The sequence below is a fragment of the Phocoena phocoena genome, chromosome 2, assembly GCF_963924675.1.
Source record: "Phocoena phocoena chromosome 2, mPhoPho1.1, whole genome shotgun sequence".
Lineage (NCBI taxonomy): Eukaryota > Metazoa > Chordata > Mammalia > Artiodactyla > Phocoenidae > Phocoena > Phocoena phocoena.
The window spans coordinates 81,866,018-81,890,494 of record NC_089220.1 but is presented as its reverse complement, the minus strand read 5'-3'; the positions used below and the strand labels follow the sequence as shown (position 1 = coordinate 81,890,494).

Below are 24,477 nucleotides of genomic sequence, written 5' to 3'. Positions count from 1 at the left end.
TTCTTTGGTAATTGATTTGCTGTTTTACTGGCCAAATGTGAATTTCTGTTTAAAGATGTATAATGTAAAAGAACTGCAAGGAAAAAACAAATGTACAGATTGTAAAGGTGGGTTTTTTTTGATACCTAATGTAAGTTTTCTTTGTGTAATATTTGTATGATAAAAGACATTAGGATCCCTACGGCATAGATGTCCTGTGTTTCTTCTAGTTCATGAACATATAGAAGCCTCACCTGAATTTTTACTATAATCGACAGCTGAGACCACTCCCTACTTCTGTTAACCAAACCAAACTGAGTCTTCCTGAAAGGAAAAGCAAAGCAACTAATTACTCAGTATACATTTTTCTAAATCTTTCTATAACATGAAGTAGTAACACATAGAAATATTCAACCTTTTCCCATCTTATTGCATAATGACTTACAGTGATCCCCAAATATTATATCTAAAAATACTTAACACTGAAGGAGACAAATCTGAGGTTGTCATTCCTGTGGCTTTCAGCTTTAATTCCAGTTCTATCTAAGAAAACAAGTAAAGAAGAGAAGCTTTGAAACTATGGATGGAATTGGTAGAGGATGGTTCAATCTAGTGGACAGATCACCCAGAGCAATTCATTTATGCTCACGATTATCTAGAGTGATTAGAGATAGCTGTGATTTTTCCTTAATGATCAGCCAACTTTTGTTTAACTAGACCAATGAAGGGGGGTGGGGGGAGGGGAGAACAGGGACATATTCCAATCACTCAAATTCCATGGTGGAATGTATTCTGGTACACTTGGATGTGGTATATTTATCATTTTGGCATTTCATAGTCCTTCATAAAAACAATGAAGTCACACTGACAACTTGGCCCTAGAAGAGAGATTAAACTACCTACCCTCTCCTCCACCCACAATTCCCACTCCAAATCTCTCTACCCTGTGCCCCTTACAAGGTATAGATTGTATCATTCCTCAGAACATTCTCCATCACAAATATTTTGGGAGTTATCATACCTTCTTTTGACACACATAAAGGTAATTAAATGTTTTTTGGTTTAAAATGTTTTTTTTCTGTTTAGTGAGGCAAGATTTCCCTGATCTACAGAACACAAGGGAACAGGTTAAAAGGAAATACTTCATCTCTTCTTTTACCGAGAGCTTATGTGTAATGTTGTGGTAATTATGTATGGATGGACAAATCCAGGTAAGAGGTCAGTTACTTCTTTAATCCAGAAACTCCCAGTAAGATCATGTCTATAGGTGCTATTAGATACCACAGGATAGACCAAGGCAGGGAGAAGAAAAAAGGGGAGGGAAAATGAGGTAGTAGGAAAAAATAAAATTAAGAACTAGGCAAAAAAGAATGATGAAGAGGTGGCACAGAAGAAGGTGTTAGATTTTAGGAAGCAGTGAAGTGCCATTCATCATACTCTGCATTTGTATTGCATTCAATTTATAAAAGCATTTTCAGGGCTTCCCTGGTGGCGCAGTGGTTGAGAGTACGCCTGCCGATGCAGGGGACATGGGTTTGTGCCCCGGTCCGGGAAGATCCCACATGCCGCGGAGCGGCTGGGCCCGTGGGCCTTGGCCACTGAGTCTGCGCGTCCGGAGCCTGTGCTCCACAACGGGAGAGGCCACAACAGTGAGAGGCCCGCGTACCGCAAAAAAAAAAAAAAAAAAAAAAAAGCATTTTCACATTATGGCCTTTCACATTAAGGCCCCAAATTGCCTTATTGCTTAGCAAACTTTTCTATGAAAGAAATTTTTACTGAGAGAAGATTTTCATGAAAATCCTACCTCACAGGAAAGAATAAGATATTAGGTTCTAGACCACTCAGCTTTTCATTCAAGTGAAGTTTATAGGAATGTGTAAATAAGAGTGGTTCCGGCTCCAACAAGGTTCCAGGAGCAAGTGCTAAACTTGGATAAAATTTACAGTGAGTAGCAGATAACCCAACAGCACTCCTATGAAGGTACAAAGAAATCTTACAGAAATTAATAAACTAATGTTTCTACCATTATTAGCCATAAACCTTTAGTAATAAATGAAGCTGAAAGTAGTTGTAAACCCATCCTGTATCAGCAACTAAAGCTGATATGTAGCAGAAATGTAAAGGTTTTAAATGAACAGTTTAAGTAATAACTTTTTTGAAATATTTTACTCCAGTGGTCTTTGCATATATATTTTTAAAAATTATTTATTTTTCAGAGTTCATAGCTACTGATAAAAGTGTTTCCTAATATGGAAAGGCTTTTCTTCAACTATCACAAATGAAATTAAGTCTCTTCATTACATGTAAAATTTTTTTAAAATCTAAGCTTAAGAATAACCAAAAAATTTATGTTTTCCTATCCTGAACAAATTTCCTCGAAGGGTTAGCTTGAAAAATACATGGCCAAGACTGCGGTGTACACAATATGTGAAGGTTTAACGTTATTTTAGATTTCTCCACAGGGTTTACTGTAAAACAAAACAACAACAAGAATAACACTGCCAAATATCAAATACCATTTGTCCACAGGTACTCAGCCTTCTATCTGTTGAGTTGGTTAGACCACAGAAAGTTGTTATGCATAAGAGTTGACCAGGAGCCTACAGATTTTAAAGTGGGGTTGAAAACATTTATGTGACTATCTTTTTCTCTCTCTACACTAAGAGAAAAATGCATTACTTGGGCCACCTCTTAAACCATTCACAACAGGCCTTTATAAATTCTCAACAAATTGGACTTGTACTTAGGTCTTTATAAAACAACCTGAGAAGGCACAAGTATCACATTCCTTATTTGACAAATGAGGACAAATTAATCCTTGAGAGCTATGGCCATTTCAACCCACAGCACCCCTGGACTAGTGCCATGATGTGAATTCACAACTCCTGATTCCCAAGCCTTCGACTGCTCCAACCACCAAACCACATTTAATCATTCCCCAACCCTTTGTTTCCCAAATCTAGCTGAGACTCAGAATTACCACGGGATACCCTGGCCCTACCTCTGATCTACTGAAACTGGATATGAGTGTCCTAATCCTGTGGAGCACAGTGCAGCCTGCCTTTTAATATTCGGAGACCTAAAGTGATGGCACAAATGATGAAGAAACCAATTTACAGAAATATTTTTCACACCACCATGTAAAATTAGTACATGTCTTTGTCCCTTTAGAGTAATTCTGACCTCAGTCTTTAATTCTGCTGTCAAACAAAACCATATAGATTTCAAATCCAGTTGGAAAATAAATATGCATAGCAACAACCAGACTTCAGCTTCAATTAATGGAATTTTAACACAAACCTGGCCAGAGGAATTGCTCATATAAAAGAAAGAAAAAGTCAAGAAATCTTCCTCTTGAACACAACTATCAATCAGTCCCTTTCCCTATTTTGTAAAGTAGGATTAACAAACACAAAACACAGCCACAGGAATACAGATGAGGCAATAGTCTATATTCCTTTCCACTACAAGTGGGGTCATTTATATGTTTCAGACCTGAATAAAATACAGGTAACAATCTAAATTCAATCATGACAATAAAATACTTTCTATTTTCCAAGTTTGATGGTAATAATATATTTACACTTTTAAAAATAATTTTTGCTCATTTTTTTGTTTTTTAAAAAGACATAACATGCTCAAGAGTACACAGAATACAGAAAAAATCATCACTTTGTCTAAGAGATCAAATAGTAGTATAAAACAATGCTCTTTACATACTAAACCCAATTCAAGAATGATATCATCAGGGAATCTAACATGGTGTTTACTTCAAAGATGACATTCAAGTAGTTATTTAGAACACTATGCCTAATGTATCTATTAAGTAAGCCTGCTATCTAAATGCTGTAGCTTTTAATATCTTCTATATCCACCACCACCTCCTCCATATGGATCTCCATAACCTCTTCCTCCATAGCCCCCTCTTCCTCCATAGCCCCCTCTTCCACCATAATCTCCCCTGCCTTGGAAACCTCCTCCTCTACCACCCCCTCCTCCACCTCCACCCCACCCCCCTCCCCCTCCCCAACCGCCTCTTCCACTCCCACCACCTCCTCTACCTCCACCTCCACCACCCCAACCACCCCTTCCGCCGCCTTCTTGTCTCTTTTGCCAAGGGGGCATTTCAGGGGGTGGTGGTTCAATTTCATTCGGCCGTCCTCCCCTGTCAGGCACCCTTCCCATCAGCACCTGTGTAAAGAAACATTTTCTTTCAGTTTCCAATATTTTAAAAGTTAAAATTTACATAAAGGATACAAGCAATATTGAAGTTATTGTTCTAATGAAACAGAAGTATTTAGGGACATGAAAGTATCAGACACAGCAGTATGAATTAATATTGAAAATACAAATGTGATGTGTGACAAATTCCTCACAATGTGCTGTTATTTTTAAGCAATGTGGGGGAATATTTCTGAAACTTAAGGACTTGTTTAAATTTGTTTAGCAAATTTTATAACAAATGTAGTACCCATCACACTAAGAAATTTTTTTAGCAAAACATTTACAATATACATAAAATACATACCTTACATTAATTGACTTCATATCCGTTTATGCAACAACTCTGGACTTTCTATTGCCATTGGTTTGGTAATAGATTATCCAATAAAAGACTATTTCTGAGCACATTTTATTTCAACAGAGTATGAAGTATATATGATAACATGTGGGTATAATGCAGTCAGAGATGAACATAATGGCTATAATCCAAGATTATCACTGTAAAGAGATACAAGGATTTTCAACGAACTATTCCTTTTTTTTTTTTTTTTTTTTTTGCGGTACACGGGCCTCTCACTGCTGTGGCCTCTCCCATTGCGGAGCACAGGCTCCGGATGCGCAGGCTCAGTGGCTATGGCTCACGGGCCCAGCCGCTCCACGGCATGTGGGATCTTCCCGGACCGGGGCACGAACCCGTGTCCCCTGCATCGGCAGGGGGACTCTCAACCACTGCGCCACCAGGGAAGCCCGAACTATTCCTTTTTTATGAGAAATTAAGCTCACTAACTTTCAATGATACTAGTTACTATATTATAGAGAAAAGGGAGACTTGATACACTTCCTTAACCATGCTTTATAATGCTTTGAAGGATAAACCAAGGAAGAGTTTGCTTTAAGTCCCCAACTTTCTGTAGAAAGGAACTACTTTATATGCCCATGTACAGAGACCAACAGGAAGCAAATAGCTTCCTGCTAGTCTCTTTCAGGAAAGAAGGTAAACCAGAAGTGCCTCAACCAAAATGATCTATGAATCAGTTGTGTTCTACTTCCTTTGATTCTCTAATCAAAATCATGGTTTACTACTTTATGTCATAAATGAAAGACAAAATCTCAGACAACATCCTCACTGTGGTACGAGGTTCGAAGAAGCAAACATTCTTTTAAAAGTCAGCAATAACATCCTAATTACCAAATCCAAAAAATATCAGTAGCTTTTTTCTTGGTTGTTATCTTCATTGGTCTCTCCACCAAACATGCTATGTGGGTGGATATACAGGGACTCTGTTCCAAGATCTCATAATAAGATTGCCCTCAAATAACTAGACTATAAATTACAAACTCAGAAAAGAGATGGGCAATGTCACTTAAAGAAATAGAACTCTTGATCCATCAAGACTAGCTTATAACCTGATGCAAGACATTAAGTAACATATTTAAAGACAGAACACTTTAAGAAGAGAGGAGGTTGGTCTTAAATGGAAGCAGGAGGGCCCAAACACTGGTGCCTAACTTAGCAATAATTACCAAACTGACTTTACATACAGCCATCCCTTGATACAGGATACCTTTCTCACTGCATTGACTGAGAAACGATGTTTTAAAATTACCCAAATCCCTTACTTCTGATTTCTTGCTCTTTTGTAGTAGTTTGTCATAGAGTGATCTATCTAAATAAAGAGTAAGTATATGCTAATCAAGCTAATATAAACATTCTAAATTAGTTTATTGTTAATGCTGCTGTCGTAAAGTAAAAAATTCAGACTTTGAGCTTATTTAAGACTACTGTCAGAGCAATGGATCTATACTCTGAATCAGGAAATGGAACCTCCAAGAGATTCCGCAACTTGCCCAAGGTGACTGCTCTAAGTAAATGATGGAGCTAGGATGTGAACCCAAAGCATGGACTCCTCCCTCTACACCAAGGATCTAAGGAATATGTGAGTACCCGAAATGACTCCTACAGATTTTTACTGACAAAAAATGATTACATTATTGGAAAGAAGGCAAATAATTCTTGCTAATGCTATTCATAAAAATAATTCTTAATTCCTCTAATTCAGATAAAACTGTGGTTTAATTTATGAATACAGAAATTCAAACAAACATGCACACAGAAAACATTACTAAGCCTAAATTGACTGAAGCCCCTCCACCACTCTCTTTTCTAGGAGTTCACTAGGATTAAAAGAAAAATGGATTAAATCTGTAAAAACATCAAACAAGGATATTATAAATTCATTATCCACTGTTACTGAAAGAAAAACCAACCTTATTAATGGCACATGTGGTCTTCTCCCGGCTGGAGCCACTACTTGTCCTGATGATCTTGGATAGATCTTCACGGGCAGCAAGTAGATGTGCCAAGGTTATTGTTGTCTTGGGTGACAAAGCGTAACGCTTAGGCTGGTAAATTCTTGCTATGTCATCTGTTTTTATCTAAATGACAAAATTCAGGGAAAAAAGGAACCAAAGAACATTTCAATGAAAGAGCAATGGTGGGACTTCCCTGGTGGTCCAGTGGTTAAGACTCCACCTTCCAATGCAGGGGATGTGGGTTCCATCCCTGGTCAGGGAACTAAGATCCCACATGCCGTGGGGCAACTCAGCCTGCGTACCCCAACTACTCAGCCCACGTGCTCTAGAGCCCGTGCGCTGCAACTGAGAAGTCCACACGCAATAACAAAAGATCCTGCATGCCACACTAAAGATCCTGCATGCCACAACTAAAGATCCCACGTACTATAACGAAGATCCTGCATGCCGCAACTAAAGATCCTGCATGCTGCAAAGATCCCGTGTGCCACAACTAAGACCCAATGCAGCCAAATTAATTAATTAATTTTAAAAAAGGGCAATGGCAATCATAATCTTCAGAAAGAAAAAAAGGAGATAATAACACAAGCAAAGAAACAGAGAAGAGCAAAACATTCAAATATCTGATAATCTGTAAGTAGAATGAGAAAAAAAAAGCCCAACAGATGCTAAAAGACTATATAACTACCAATAACAACTCATTTAAAAAGTAACGAAAAAAAATCCCATTCATATTAACAAAAAGCAAAATACCTAAAAATAGCTGTACCAAAAACACACACAGAACCTTTAAGAAGAAAACATTAGTAAATCTACAAAAACAGAAGTAAAACTTGAATAAACAGAAATACCAAGTTTCTGGATGGGGACATTGAGTATCGTTGGTTTCCCTCAAAATTAACTTATAGATTTATTGCAGTCCTACTGGAATATTTTTTTGGGGGGGAGTGGTGGGCAGGGAGGTAGGGGATATCTAAATCATCATTGCCTTAAGAGTTAACATTCACTGACTACTTGTTAAATGAGCCAAGCTATTTATTCTTCATCTAATATCGTATCTTTAATCTTCAAAACATCCTTTTAGAGTGGTTGTATAGATAACACTATACTATCGTACCTCAGTCTAATTAAATGGAACTGGTAGGGGGAATAGATTGATGAAACAAAAGAGGCAATTGAGATTCAGGGCCTCATAAATGCATGAATGCAATAAATGATGAGGCATCAAAGATCAGTGAGACAAAAAGGCATGAAGGAAACTTAAATGTCTATTATTAAGTGAAAGAAGCTAATCTGAAAATAATAATCTGTATGACTTCAACTATATGACATTCTGGAAAAAGCAAAACTATAGAGATAGTAAAAAGATTAAATGGGTTGCCAGGGGTTGTGCGGAGGGAGGGAAGAATAGGCAAAGCAGAGAAGATTTTTCTGGCAGTGAAAATATTCTGTATGATACTATAATGGTGGATACATGTCTTTGTGTATTTTTTCAAAACCATAGAATGTGCAGCACCAAGAGTGAAACCTAATATAAACTATGGGACTTTGGATAATAATGATGTATCAATGTAGGTTCATCAGCTGCAAAAATTTACTACTCTCATGGGGGATGATGATGGGCGGGTTATGTGTGTGTGGGGGCAGGAGGTAAATGGAAATCTCAAAACCTTCTGTTCAATATTGCTATGAACCTTTAACTGCTCTAAAAATAAAGAATATTAAAACATTAAAAAAAAGAGCAATGAGAAAAGAAATAGATTTTTTAAATGGTGCTGCAATGAACCGTTGTCTATTTGTAAAATAATAATAATAATCAACATATAACTAAGGGGATTCCAAATATAATAAAGAGTTCGTTGTTTAACTACAAGCAACTATATGCCAATAAAATGGACAACCTAGAAGAAATGGACAAATTCTCAAAAAGATACAAGCTTCCACGACTGAACCAGGAAGAAATAGAAAATATGAACACATCAATCACAAGTACTGAAATTAAAACAGTGATTTTAAAACTTCCAACAAACAAAAGTCCAGGACCAGACAGCTTCACAGGCGAATTCTGTCAAACATTTAGAGAAGGGTTAACACCTATCCTTCTCAAACTTGCAGAGAAAGTAACAACCCCCAAGCTCATTCTACAAGGCCACCATCACCCTGATACCAAAACCAGACAAAGATATCACAAAAAAAGAAAATTACAGGCCAATATCACTGATGAATATAGATGCAAAAATCCTCAACAAAATACTAGTAAACAAAATGCAACAACACATTAAAACAATCATACACCATGATCAAGTGGGATTTATCCCAGGGATATAAGGATTCTTCAACATACATAAATCAATCAATGTGATACATGACATTAACAAACTGAAGAATAAAAACATATGACCATCTCAATAGATGCAGAAAAAGCTTCTGACAAAAATCAACACCCATCTATGATACAAACTCTCCAGAAAGTGGACACAGAGGAAGCATATCTCAACATAGTAGTAAAGGCCATATACAACAAACCCACAGCAAACATCATTCTCAATAGTGAAAAACTGAAAGCATTTCCTCTAATATCAAGAACAAGACAAGGATGTTCACTGTCTCCACTTTTATTCAACACAGATTTAAAAGTCCTAGCCATGGCAATCAGAGAAGAAAAAGAAATAAAAGGAATCCAAATAGGAAAAGAAGTAAAACTATCACTGTTTGCAGATGACATGATACTATACATAGAAAATCCTAAAGATGCTACCAGAAAACTACTAGAGATCATCAATGAATTTGGTAAAGTTGTAGGATATAAAATTAATACACAGATATTTCTTGCATTCCTATATATTAACAATTAAAGATCAGAAAGAGAAATTAGGGAAACAATCCCATCTACCATCGCATAAAATACCTGTACTCAGGAGGCAAAAGACCTGTACTCAGAAAACTATAAGATATTGATGAAAGAAATCAAAGGTGACACAAACAGATGGAAAGATATACCATGTTCTTGGATTGGAAGAATCAATATTGTCAAAATGACTATACTACCCAAAGTAATCCACAGATTCGATGCAATCCCTATCAAATTATCAATAGCATTTTTCACAGAATTAGAACAAGAAAATGTTACAATTTGTATGGAGACACAAAAGATCCTGAATAGCCAAGGCAATCTTGAGAAAGGAAAACGGAGCTGGAGGAATCAGGCTCCCTGACTTCAGACTATACTAAAAAGCTACAGTAATCAAAACAGTATGGTACTGGCACAGAAACAGAAATATAAATTAATGGAACAGTATACAAAGCCCAGAGATAAACTCACATACCCATGGTCACCTAATCTACGACAAAGGAGGCAAGACTATATACTGGAGAAAAGACAGTCTCTTCAATAAGAGGTGCTGGGGAAACTGGACAGCTACATGTAAAAGAATGAAATTAGCACATTCCCTAACACCATACACAAAAATAAACTCAAAATGGATTAAAGACTTAAATGTAAGACCAGATACTATAAAACTCTTAGAGGAAAACATATGCAGAACACTGACATAAACTGCAGCAAGATCTTTTTTGATCCTCCTCCAAGAGTAATGAAAATAAAAACAAATGGGACCTAATGAAACTTAAAAGCTTTTGAACAGCAAAGGAAATCATCAACAAAACTAAAAGAAAACACACAGAATGGGAGAAAATATTTGCAAACAAAGTGACTGACAAGGGACTAATCTCCAAAATATACAAACCGCTCATGCAGCCTAATATCAAAAAAACAAACAACCCAATCAACAAATGGGCAGAAGATCTAAATAGACATTTCTCCAAAGAAGACATACAGATGGCTAAAAAGCACATGAAAAGATGCTCAATATCACTAATTATTAGAGAATGCAAATCAAAACTACAGTGAGGTATCACCTCACACTTCTTATGGCCATCATCAAAAAATCTACATACAACAAATGCTAGAGAGGGTGTGGAGAAAAGGGAACCCTTTTGCACTGTTGGTGGGAATGTAAATTGATACAGCCACTATGGAGAACAGTATGGAGGTTCCTCAAAAAACTAAAAACAGAATTACCACATGACCCAGCAATCCCACTCCTGGGCATATAGCCAGAGAAAACCATGATTCAAAGACACATGCACCCCAATGTTCATTGCAGCACTATTTACAATAGCCAGTTCATGGAAGCAACCTAAATGCCCATCGACAGATGAATGGATAAAGAAGATGTGGTACATATATACAATGAAATATTACTCAGCCATAAAAAGGAACGAAATTAGGTCATTTGTTGAAACGTGGATGGATCTAGAGACTGTCATACAGAGTGAAGTCAGAAAGAGAAAAACAAATATCGTATATTAACGCATATATGTGGAACCTAGAAAATGGTACAGATGATCCGGTTTGCTGAGCAGAAATTGAGACAGAGAAGCAGAGAAAAAACATATGGACACCAAGGGGGGAAAGTGGTGTGGGGCGGGAGTGGTGTGATGAACTGGGAGATTGGGATTGACGTGTATACACTGATGTGTATAAAATAGATGACTAATAAGAAAAAAATATATATTTGATAGTGGAATGGACTTGAAATCTTTGATCACCTAAGACACTTCCTTGAACTTTGTAGGTGTCTAAAATAATATTCAGTAATTCTTTGCCAACTGCTGATCTTAATGAACTAAATAAGGCTTTTGTCTTAGCTTTCTTAAGAAGTTATAACACAGAGAAAAGTGTGTAAGTTGTAAGTTTAACTACAAACTTATGACTTATGTGAGTTATCTGAACTCCCACTAGTATAACCACTACTCAGATCAAGAAACAGAACTTTCCCAGCACCTCGGAAGCCTTCCTTATACTATTTCCTGGTCATGACCCCTGCTTTCTGCTCCCATAATCACTACTACCTTCACCATAAATTTGTTTTGCCCAGTTTTGAATTTTTTAAAAAGAAACCATACGATGTATATCATTTTATGTCTGCCTTGTTTTGCTGAATATTGCTCATGAGTTTTATTTCTGTTGTTGCTTATAGCAATACTCACTTATTTTTATTGTCTTCTATATTTTATTATATAAATGCAAAATACAGTCTAATGTTGATAAACAAAAAAAAAGAAATCCTGGGCATGGACTGACTTTGTGTTAAGAAACCCATTACAGGCAGGGGAAAAAAATGACAAAATGAATATATAAGGTCAAGAATTTGTATGCAAAAAAAAAAAAAAGCACATGAAAAGATGCTCAATATCACTAATTATTAGAGAAATGCAAATCAAAACTACAATGAGGTATCACCTCACACTTGTTAGAATGGCCATCATCAAAAAATTTACAAACAATAAATGTTGGAGAGGGAGTGGAGAAAAGGGAACCCTCCTACACTGTTGGTGGGAATGTAAATTGGTACAGCCACTATGGAGAACAGTATGGAGATTCCTTAAAAAACTAAAAGTAGAGCTACCATATGATCTAGCAATCCCACTCATAGGCATATATCTGGAGAAAACCATAATTAGAAAGGGTACATGCACCCCAATGTTCACTGCAGCACTATTTACAATAGCCAGGACATGGAAGCAACCTAAATGTCCATCAAAAGAGGAATGGATAACGAAGATGTGGTACATATATACAATTAAATATTACTCAGCCATAAAAAAGAATGAAATAATGCCATCTGCAGCAACATGGATGGACCTAGAGTTTATCATAGTAAGTAAGACAGAGAAAGACAAGTATCATATGATATCACTTATATGTGGAATCCAAAAAAATCGTACAAAAGAACCTATTTACAAAACAGAAATCGAGTCACAGATGTAGAAAAGAAACTTGTGGTTACCAAGGGGGAAAGGGAGGGGGGAGGGATAAATTGGGAGATTCGGACTGACATATACACACTACTATATATAAAATAGATAACTAATAAGAACCTACCTTATAGCACAGGGAACTCTATTCAATACTCTGTAATGACCTATATGGGAATAGAATCTAAAAAAGAGTGGATATAGGTATATGTATAACTGACTCACTTTGCTGTACAGCAAAAACACACACCACACTGTAAATCAACTACACTCCAATAAAAAAATTAATTATAAATTTTTAAAAAGAGTTCACTGTTTAAAGTTTTATTTTAAACTGAAAAACTTAACCATATTATAGACTAAAATTTCTGCACATCAAAAGACATAAAACAAAAGACCACTGGGGAAAATATTCTCAACAAATAAAGCAACTAGCTAACTTCCTTAATATATAAAAAGCTCAATCAGAAGGAAAACAGGAAGACCTTAAGGGGAAAAGAAAAGACACAAATAGAAATTTCAAAAAAGAGGAAATTCAAATGACTAATAAGCTTATGAAAAAATTCAACTGTACCACTAATAAAAAATATACAAATTAAAACAATTTAGTCTTTTTTAACCATCAAGTTAGCCATAAAATTGATAATATTCTAAATATTAAAGAAGCTAAAGTGAAGGCAAAATTTCATTTACCCTACTTGTAGGAGCTTAAATTCATACAAACTTTGTAAAAAACAATTTGGTGATGTGAATCAAGAGCATTAAGAGTCATAACCTTTCACACAGTAAATTTCCATTTAGGAATCCCTAGGAATCCATGGGTTTCACATCTGCAGACATGGAGGGCTGATTGTGCAGTTACATGGATGAACCTTGAAAGCATTATGCTAAGAAGCCAGACATAAAAAGCCACATATTATATGACTCCTTATATATATGAAATATCCAGAACAGGCAAATCCAAAGAGACAGAAAGTAGGTTATAGTAGTGAGTGTCAGAAAAGGAAGTTGAAGGTACAGCAAATGACCACTAATAGGTGCATGTTTCTTTTGGCGGTGAGGGAAACGTTGTGGAATTAGATAATGGCACAGAATACAGTGAATATACTAAAAACCACTGAACTGTACACTTTAAGATGGTGAATTATAACTCAAAAAATAAGAAATAAATTAAAAATTAATTTTAAAAGGACACCGATATAGAACTTTTAGAGATATGGGACAATGATCACAATATATTCAGTAAAAAAAAAAAAAAAAAAAAAGCAAACTATAAAAGTATACTCAGTCCTATTTCAATACCAGCAAAGTAACAGAAAAACCAGATTAACCATACTAATAAACATGTATAATCTTTTTGAAGGGCAACTCTAGAGTGTGCATCAAAAGCATTATAATGCATATTCTTTGATCAAGGAATTCCACTTTTAGGAATATATCATGGACATGAACAAAAATTTAGCTGCCAAAAATTTCATTACAGGGTCAAAGGAGACAAAATTAAAGGAAAACTCAATGTCAATCAATAGAGTATATCTGTATGCAAAAGATTTTAAATGCTGTAGAACAATATTTGATGAGTCATTCAACATCAGACATATGAAATAGGGAGAATAAGATAAAGATATATTAAATTTAACAAGAAAAGAAAACTCAGGGTATAAATGTATATACTCATATAATCAATTGAAAAGGATGGCATGAAAGGCCAAAATTTGACCTATACTCTGAGAAAAAAGATATTTAAAAAATCTTCCGGACTAAGGGAAAAACACAACCTCCTTGTCCTAAAACATGATGAAAAAAGACCAAGATGAGAAGATATCAAGATATTTCCTAAAGGTATTTTCTCAAACACACTAAATTATTTTTTTCAAAAAATACACATATACTACAATAAACAGAATGGAAAAAGGGGATACAGGTAAGAAGGGAACCAACATCTCAGAAAATGAAACTGGGAGCCAAAAATAGGGGTTAACTGTCTATTTGTGAAATAGTCTATTCTTCCAACCCCTGGTGCCATGTTGCCACTCCTCCTCCTCCTCTGGCCAAAGGAGAATAATGTATAGAAAAAAAAAATGAGGCTTCCCTTCTTGAAACACTGAGCAGCTACAGAGAAAAGAATTCTCCAAACGAGCATCAGGAATTTCCACAGCACAGGATGCAGCTCCGAAGTCTGACATCAACAATCCTGATCAACGACTACAGTTCCCAATCAGTTTTTCAGTGTCTTCTCTTAAATATGGACAACAAAGGACCATCAAGATTTGAAGAAAGCCACCACGAGAGAGAGACCAAGAAAAACAAACCAAAAATTGCCCTGGAAGAGACAGAAATAAAGGGGAAAAAAACAAAACAAAACTTTTTTAAAAAAAATTTTTCATCCCCATTGAAGAAGATAGCACATTCATAAAACAAGAAAAAAAAAACATGAAAAAGGAAAACACAAGAAGCAAAAAGAATTCCTGGAAATGAAAAAATGATGGCTGAAACAAAAATTTAGTGCCAAGCACAAAATAAAATTGAGGACATTTCCAAGAAAGTCAATCAAAAAGGAAGAGACAGAAAATGAGAAAAAAAAAAAAAAAGCAACTCAAGTGGATCTATCCAGGGGGTCTAATATGTGAATAACAAGTTTCGGAAAGAGAAAACAAAAGGGAAGAAATTAATAAAGAGAAATATAAAAGCTAAGAGTCTACAGATTGAAATGCCCACCTAATGTTTAGCACAATGAATTCAGGAAGACCCAGACTGACATATGCTGTGAAATTTCAGAACTCCAAGGATAAAGAAGAGAGCCCAACCACCAGGGAAGTCCCTGTTTTTCTTTAATTAACAATGATCTTTTTTTCTTTTTTTTTTTTTTTTAAACAATGATCTTTTGATGTTCCTACTACCTGGTTCCTTGCAAAAACTCCTATATATCCTGGTTCCTCCCTTACCTCTTCAGGGCAGTCCCTCAGAGTCATCTGAGAGGCTGTCTTCCAGGCTTAAGTCCTCAGCAAGTCTGTCAAATAAAATGTAATTCTCAAAAAAAAAAAAAAAGAAAAGGGTCCAAAAGCTCCCAGTGAAAAATAAAAGGTCATTCAAAAGGACAGGCAATGGCACTGGGTTTCTCAACAGCAGCCCTATATGCTAGAAAACAATGAAGCAATGCCTTCAATGTTCTTTTTTTTTTTTTTTGCCTTCAATATTCTTAGAGAAAAATGTTTTCCACCTAGAACTTTATATTTACCTAAACTATCAATCAAATGTGGCAGGAGAATAAACATTTGCAGAATTCAAGGGTTCAGAAAAATCACTCCTATGCACCCTTTGTTAGGAAGTTATTTGTGGATTTACTATGGCAGATTGAGGGAATAAACAATGAAAGAGAAGGCCATGGAATCCAGGAAATAGTGGAGTAGCCAAGGATAGGCATGCAAACAGCCCAAACTGCAGTAGAAGGATACAAGCTTTTAGGAGGGGAAGTATAGAAAAGAGGACTCATTAGAATACTTGATTTTTTTAAGTATATTTAAAAAAGAGAAAAAGAAAAGAAAAAAGCAGCAGCCGCATATGATAACGAAATACAATGCAGGAAAAAAATAAACTCCAATTAGAAGACACCTGGTAAACAGAATGGCTCCCCCGAGATCTCCACATCCTAATTCCTGAAACCTGTGAATATGTCACCTTGAAGATACGGATGTGAGTTAAGTTAGGAATCTTGAGATGGATTATCTGGGTAAGCCCAGTGTATTCACAAGGCTCCTGATAAGAGACAGCAGAAGGCGTGTGACAATGGAAGCAGAAGGAGAAAGAATGGAAGATCCTACACTATTGATTTTGAAGACGGAGGATGAGGTCATGACTCGAGGTACACAGGTGGTATCTGGAAGCTAGTAAATGCAAGGAAACAGATTCTCCCCTGAAGTGTCCGGGAGGAATGCAACCCTGCCAATACCTTCATTTTAGGACTTCTGATCTCTAGATCTGTAAGAAAATCAATGTGTATTATTTAAGCCATGAAGTTTGTGGTGATTTATTACAGCAGCCATAGGAAACCAATGTCGGGCACCACATGGAGAGAGAGACCACCTAAGGGCCAAGATGACAAGTGAAGCACCCCAAGAAACAGTTAGCAAAACCTAGACATGTGAGGCAACCGTCTTGGATGTTCCAGCCCAACCCAGCCCAGGTATCAGTTGAATGAAGCTGCATAAATGACCCCAGTTGATATAATATGGGGGCAGGACAACTACCCAGTTAATCCAAAGAATGTAATAATAATATCTGAGAGTAACAGGCACAGATTTACCCTCCTACCTGAAACAACTATAAAACTGGACAACCCACGTGAACCAGTGATTTTCAGACACTGGACATCAAGGAGCACAGGACACAATGATCCCTCAAACAGGGGAAGCAAATATTTTCCTATAATTGTCCCAGCTTACAGTCTGGAGTGGAGGATCCCAGACGCCGACTGGGTACAGATTACAGGCATAAAATGGGAATGATGGGTGACAGCTCTCTAGAAAACTACCTGAAGAGATCCATATTTGGGAATGCCCCCACCCTCCAACCCCCTCTTCAACTGGAACACACTCCACAGCCTTAAGCCACCTTTAAGGTTTGTTCAGCATCAGTGCTACCTGATTCATTCCTAAATCCTTCTTTCTTTCTTTTTTTTTTTCTGAAGAAAAAATCAGTATTTTACTTTTTCGACAGCTCAATAAAAGGATTTAGACATATATCAAATGGGAAAAAAGGGTTTTAATCCCTCTGTGGAATAGGAAGAGAGACATACTATACTAGAAAGACTGCAAAGACCATGAGGAGAGAAACCAGAGAATACATGGCCTCAGTCCCATCATTTCAGAACACAGTAGCAGCTTGTCTGTTAATTTCTTTCCTCTCAGCCTGGGTGACCTCTCACAAGCTTAACAGTAACAGGGAGTCTAACACTGCTTCTGAGCAGGTGCTTTCTGCAGACAGGTGCTATTTATCAGAGAAGATTTAGACAGGATAACATTGAGGAGTGATGTGTTACTTTAACCAGATTGCAAAGCTGAAAAAGAATAATGAACCTCACATTAGTTAAATAAACAAAGCGACAGTAAGCACGATAAGCAGACAGGCATGATGCTTACAGAAGAGTCACCTCCTTTTGTGTACAGTGTGCCACACTGCACTTGCTGTTCAAATATATGTTTTAATAAATGTCCTTTAATGTGTACATGAAGTAGAGTAGGCATTCAACTATTTGTTGAATGAAAATAACAATATATTACATATAAAGAAAAATCTGATCTCATATCATCAGAAACAGATTTTGTCAACCGCTACTTTTGATCTTTTGGACCAGACAGATCTTGTTGTGAAGGGCTATCCTGTGTACTGTAGGGTGTTTAGCAGTAAATCCTTCTTTCTTGACCAGTTGCTCACTATATCTATCTCACTATCACATATGCCTTCTTTTATGTATATCCTTGCATAAATCACAACATCTACGAGTTTTAAATAAATGTGAAAGATATGGGGAGAAATTAAGATATTTGCAAACAGGGACTTATACAAGACCAGGATCATTATTTAAGACCAGCAGTTGGCCTGGGCAGGAGCTTCAGACAGAGTGATAAAGTACAAATGTGGCATCGTTACCTAACAGACAAGAGAGCCTGAAGAGCTGTCACAGAGTACCACCTACAGGACACAAATGGAAAAACAGCCTTACCTTTGCTCTATCAGACCATCCAAAGGACTGCACTGTTACATCTAATCGTTTCATCAACATCCGCCGACGGCACTCATATTCACAGGAAAGGGCATCGTTGATTCTTTCCAGTTGTTCCTAAAGAATTTGGAAACAAAAATCATAACCTTTAGACTCATTATGCACAGAAAAGAAATTTCAGAATTGTGGTCAATACTTCCTATTAATTCAAAAGGTGGTACTTGATGGTCATTTTCTGATCCCATGAGACTTTAGAGTAAATTATTTAAATAAAGATATTTGATAGAAAATATAAAATATTCGGAAGATACTAAACATACAAATTAAACTCTACAATTGGTACAGTTTACCTGATCTTCAATCAAACATGTTAATTTAAGTAAAACGTCTACTTGCAAAGTAGTCTGAACCAATAAGGAAAGAAAATACCAACAACTTCCCATCTTGTTGGCGTTGAGCTACTACACTTTCCAAATTACAACTATGCTAACATATTAGGCACTATAAATACTTTTGGCCAGGTTTTTTTTTTTTTTAATTAATAATCTGAGTGAAGAAATGTTAGGACCTACTGTTCTAGAATACCATTCCATTTTAATTCTCTAATATAAAAAATGCATGCTACACACTGTAAAATCTAGATGTCCATCTATAAAATTAAGTCATATTCACTACTTTAATTACATAAAGCTAATAAAAAGGTGGGCGGGGGGTGACTTACCGCCTGTTCCAGATTTAAATCAATTTTCAGCAGTGGTTTTCCCACGTGATTTTTCTGGACTTGTGAGAGAATATCTTTCACCTAAAATTAAACATAAAAGATTGTGAAAATGTATATCCCTAATTTAAAACGATCTTATTCTTGCTTAAAACGCTTTGAATGCTAGAGAATTAATAAAATGTTAAAGAGAAATAGTTAAAATATACCTTCACATAATAGGAAAGAATATCACTACAATGCAGAGTATCTTTCTCAAAGAAGCATTAGTTACATTAATTCAAGCTATAACACACCTTTTCCAGAGTAAGAAATAATGTACATGGACAACTAAAGAAGTAGCTACTAAAAGGTTTTATTATGAGAATCTATAATTTATATGTGAAATAAATTCAGTTTCTTCTTAAGATGGCACGCTCTTACATGCTGACAAATTCTCAAAAGGGATACTAAAACCTTTGCTGAGTATGTTGGTTTTACTCCATTAAATATTCTGTACACATTCCATTGTTCAGCAAGACAACACAGGAGAGCAAGCCCTCTCAATTAGTCGCCACATACACATTTCATTACTTTTGCAAAGCCACTGATTTGAATTACTTGAAACATTTTTATTTTGGTGAACAAGATTTAGACATTCGCTTTTGCTTCAGCAATATCAGAGGTCATGAAGTATTTACAGTTGCTTAGTTATAAAGTAACTAGAGAAAATAATCAGGAAGAGTTCACATTTTGAGGAGTATGAACCTTATTTAATGTTGGGGGACCTCTTTTAGAAAGAATTAAAAATTATGAACACAAAATTAGCTTGGAAACTGGTGGTGGTAATGGGGAGTGACTGTAAATGCGCACATGGTTTCTTCTGAGAATGATGGAAATGTTCTAAAATTAGATTTTGATGATGTTGTACTCTGTAAATATACTAAAATTCATTGAATTGTACACTTTAAATGGGCAAATTTTATAGCACTTAAATTATATCTTGAGAAAGCTATTTTTGAAAAATGAGCTTAGAAAGAATTTGTGCAAATTAGGGGGTCCCAAAGCTTAAGCTTTACATCACAGTAAATCTACCACTACAACAGTGATTACTGACACTACTCTTACACATTGAAAAGAATTATTATTTTCTTAAAACATACCATTTCTGTAGATTCCTCACTACTGCAAATACCTTCGATTTTGATATTTCATATACTACTAAAAGTTTTAGTCATAACCCCTTACTCAAGAAGGATTCTGAATGCATGCTTAAGTTTCTCACATATAATCACATTCCCTGTATTTCAACGTTAGATAACAGTTTTAATAACTTTGAGAATTACTTGTGATAAAGAGGGAGTTAAGAGCAGACTCTGAGGTTGACCACCTGGGTTTGAAACTCCAGTCTACCACTACTACTACTTAGAAACTTGCTTGTCTAATTTATTAAATCTTTCAGTACCTCAATTTTCTCAAATGGCTGCTGTAAATAATAATATTACTACTTCATTATAGGTGATGTAAGAATGCAATGAGTTATTACATATAAACATTTAGCACAGTAAATGCTGTATGTGTGCTGTTAATATTACTATAATTACTTTAGATTTACATTTGAACAGCTTCGAGCTAAAAGATAATGATAAATTTCCTCCCCGATGGTGACGAAGTGTCTTCTGGACACATCGTACATAGAAGAAAATACGGAAATTTTTGCTTTTGATAGGAACTGAATGGAGAAGTAAGTCATTATAGGTAAATATTTAGCCATGATGGCCATAGTAACTACTACCTTATAATTAGCCTGCCAGCACTTGAACACAGACATTACAGCCTGCTTTAAGCAGGGAAAAGAGGTTTGGGGGTATTTTTAAATTCTAACTGAAACTCATTAAAGGAAAAAACCTCTCTGGGATCAATATGTGTAAGCACTGGGAGATTAGGAAGAGTCTAGAAATTTGTCTCAATTTGAAATAGCCCCAGATATTTTAGCCAACCCCAGACCATTCTTAATCCAGAGAAACAAATTCTGAAGAACAATTTATTAACTCTACACCAGTGTTTCTGAGCTGGGATTCATAGGCTTATTCTTTGGTTTACAAGTTCTAGGGGGAAAAAAAAAAGTTTTTATACTGTGTTTTCATCTTAATGATACTAAAATTCTCTGACATTCAGTTAGACAAACCTTTTTATTTTTCAGTTCATAAATTATCAATGCAAAGAGTACTTTATTCAAGAATTTAGTTTAAAACAGCATGTCTAAAAACAGAGTTTTAGTACCTATTCTTGAGGGTGAGAATTTTCTTTTCCTTAAAAATGAATCTTGTATTATTCCCCTAGAGGACTCCTACAAAATCTAAGAATTAAGCCAGAATTTGGTCTGTGAGAGTATCATTCTCTCTAATTGATGGCTTGACTGGGAACAAGGATAGTTTAATAACTGGAAAAAAAAAAAAAAAGCTAGAAGTACACAGGTTTTAGTTGTTTTTAACTACTCCATCAGGGTACTCATTCATTTATTCACTATACAACAAACATGTACTAAACACTTATCCACCAGGAACTGTGCATTTCTTTGCTCACTGCCAAAGACAACCACACTGCAATTCTATTAACAACATCCATTAAAAAGAAATTTAGTTTGCCTTTGACTTCATAGGATAACTATACTTCTTTCATTATACCGTAATACAACCTTGTTTAGAAAAGGGACCCTTATATTTGCAAAAGGATTTCTATCAGGGCAAACCTTCACAAAGCCTAGCACTCACTCATTAAGATCTGATTCCTGAATATTACTTATAGTCAAATTAGGTCACATGCATATCAACTCTAAATCCAAAATTTAGTTTACATGAAGATAAATGTTTCTTTAAATGGAATGTATATCTTGTACTTAAAGGAAATACAGTTGACCCTTGAACAACATGGGTTTGAACTGTGCTGGTCCACTTATATGTGAATTTTTTTCACTAAATAAAATTACAGTACTATCTGATCCACAGGTGGTTGAATTTGCAAATGCGAACTGCAGATACAGAGGGACAACAGTGAAGTTGTATGTTAATTACCGACTCTGCAGAGGGTCAGCACCCCTAAGTCCCACATTGTTCAAGGGTCAACTGTATTTTCATTTTTAATTCAATATTTACATATCAGCATTTAACTGAATTTGGGGGAAATGAAAAATAAAACAAATACAATACCTTTGATTCCACTTGGTTCAGCATAAGTGGAATGTCAGAAGCTGTTGACTTGGGAATACCAAGGGTATCGCAGATAGCTTGAACTTCCTGATAAATTTCACTATTTTTATCTAATTGAGAATTTTTACGTTTCTTGTTCTGTAATATCTGTAAAGCTTGAAGCTCTGTACTTAAAAATACTATAATAAGAAAAGGGAAAAACAAATAATGTTAAAATGCACAAGAATGCTTTAAAGATCCCACTTCTGGGTATACATGCAAAGGGAAAATCAGGATCTCAAAGAGATATTCACTACCATATTCACTACTGTACTGTTCATAACAGCCTAGATTTGGAAACAAGCTAGGTGTCCTTCAACAGATGAATGGACAAAGAAAATGTGGTATATGTATACAATTATCCAGCTTTAAAAAAGAAGAAAATCCAGCCATTTGTGACAACATGGATGAACCTGGAGGACTCTGTGCAAAGAGAAATAAGCCAGACGCAGAAAGACAAATACTAATGATGTCACTTTTATGAGGAATCTAAAACAGTCAAACTCCTAAAGTAGAAAGTAGAATGGTGATTGCCAGGCCGGGGAAGGAGGAAACAAGGAGTTTAGTTAAATATAAATTTTATATTCGTTAAATATAAATTTCTGAAGAACTGGTGATCTGTTTTATTGAAGTTTTATAATCAGAGGGACCAGGACTTCCCTGGCGGCGCAGTGGTTAAGAATCTGCCTGCCAATGCAGGGGACACAGGTTCAATCCCTGGTCTGGGAAGATCCCACATGCCGCGGAGCAACTAAGCCCGTGCGCCACAACTACTGAGCCTGCACTCTAGAGCCCACGAGCCACAACTACCGAAGCCCATGCGCCTAGAGTCTCTCCTCCACAACAAGAGAACCCACCGCAATGAGAAGCCCGTGCAACACAACGAAGAGGAGTCCCCACTCGCCACAACTAGAGAAAGCCCACGCGCAGTAACTAAGACCCAATGCAGCCAAAAAAAATAAATACATTAAAAAATCAGAAGGACCTTGGCATAGTCCTCATAAGCAAAGTTTGATACATACTGGTTATATAAGATGAATAAGTCCTAGAGATCTACTTTACAGCATAGTGCCTATAGTTAACAATACTATATTGTACACTTAAAAATTTGCTAAGACAGTAAATCTTACATTAAGTATTCTTATCACAAAAACAAATAATAATAAAGAGGGCAGAAGGAAATTTTTTTTTTAAATAGTGCCTACTTGCAAAGAGTTTAAAGCCTAGTAGGAGAGACCCACCTGTACTTCAACAATTTTAAAATGCTTAAGAATGTGTAAGACTGATAAAATATTCTCTCTCTGATATGCACAGCTCAAGCCAGGGGAGAATGTATAGCTTTAACTGATCTATTAAGCAGATTGAGCAATTTGAAAAACTGCCTTTAAGACAGACCACCCCAGGCTGTTCACAAGTCCTTTCACTGTCACATTTTATTTCATCCTTTCAACAACCATATTTTTAAAAATCATTCAAAAATCTTAGATGGAAAAAACAAAACAACACAAAATGGAAACAGACTCATATACACAGAGAACAAATAGGTAGTTGCCAGAGAGAAGGGGTGTGGGGGTGGGGTAGAATAGGTGAAGGGGCTTAAGAGGTACAAACCTCCAGAAAGAAAAGGAATCAGCCATGGGGGTGTAACACACAATATAAAATACGGTCAATAATACTGTAATAACCTCGTATGGGGACAGATGGTTACTAGATTTACCATGGTGACCATTTCATAATGTATGCAGATGTCAAATCACTATGTGGTACACCTGAAACTAACAATATTTTATGTGAACTCTATTTCAATTTAAAAAAACCTAAAAAATATCATTTTGGAAAGCAAAAAATTATCATTACAGTCTTTTTTAAAATTAACTTTTACAACAGTACAGTTAAGATATTAGGGTTTGTTTTTGTTTATTTAAAGTTATACACACACAATTTAATACAACAGTTTCGACTTCAGCTGAGCAGAAAAAATATCTGAGAAATTGTTTAAAAGTACAAGTACCAGGGTCCCACCCTCAGAGATTCTGAACCAGTAGGTCTGAAGTAGGATCTGGGAACCTGTGTGGTTTTAGACCCAAGGTGACTCTCACGGGCAGGCAGGATCGAGAGCCACTAATTTAAGATTTTTTTCATGTAATCTATACACGATAGTCTAAAGAACCCACAAAAAGTTGAGACCAACATGTAGCAAACTTTGCACATGAGGACTATGCCAAGGTCCCTCTGATTTTTTAACTTCATTAAGCAGATCACCAGTTCTTCAAAAATATATTTATATTTTGTGCAGAATCATGGCTGAAGTCTGTCTTTGTTCTATGGAAACATGCTGTATATAACAGTACAAACAAGAGTTCAGTCTAGTATTTAAAATGCTAATCCTCACAGATGGGAAATAATACAGTGAAAAGTCTTCTTCCCACCACAGATCCTCAGATTCCCCCTCCCCAGATCCTCAGATTCCCCCT

General features: G+C 36.0%; 1 protein-coding gene across 1 annotated transcript in view; it reads right to left on the bottom strand.

The window, feature by feature from the left end:
* Nucleotides 1–3,834: 3,834 nt before the first annotated feature.
* FAM98B (family with sequence similarity 98 member B) overlaps nucleotides 3,835–24,477 on the bottom strand; it is a 33,425-nt gene continuing 12,782 nt past the window's right edge. Inside the window, exons 4-8 of the mRNA XM_065872490.1 lie at nucleotides 21,965–22,143; nucleotides 18,780–18,860; nucleotides 18,059–18,175; nucleotides 6,472–6,639; nucleotides 3,835–4,170 (exon numbers count right to left, since the gene is read on the bottom strand). Coding sequence (XP_065728562.1) covers nucleotides 3,835–4,170; nucleotides 6,472–6,639; nucleotides 18,059–18,175; nucleotides 18,780–18,860; nucleotides 21,965–22,143 — 881 coding nt within the window. The remainder of the gene's footprint in view (nucleotides 4,171–6,471; nucleotides 6,640–18,058; nucleotides 18,176–18,779; nucleotides 18,861–21,964; nucleotides 22,144–24,477) is intronic.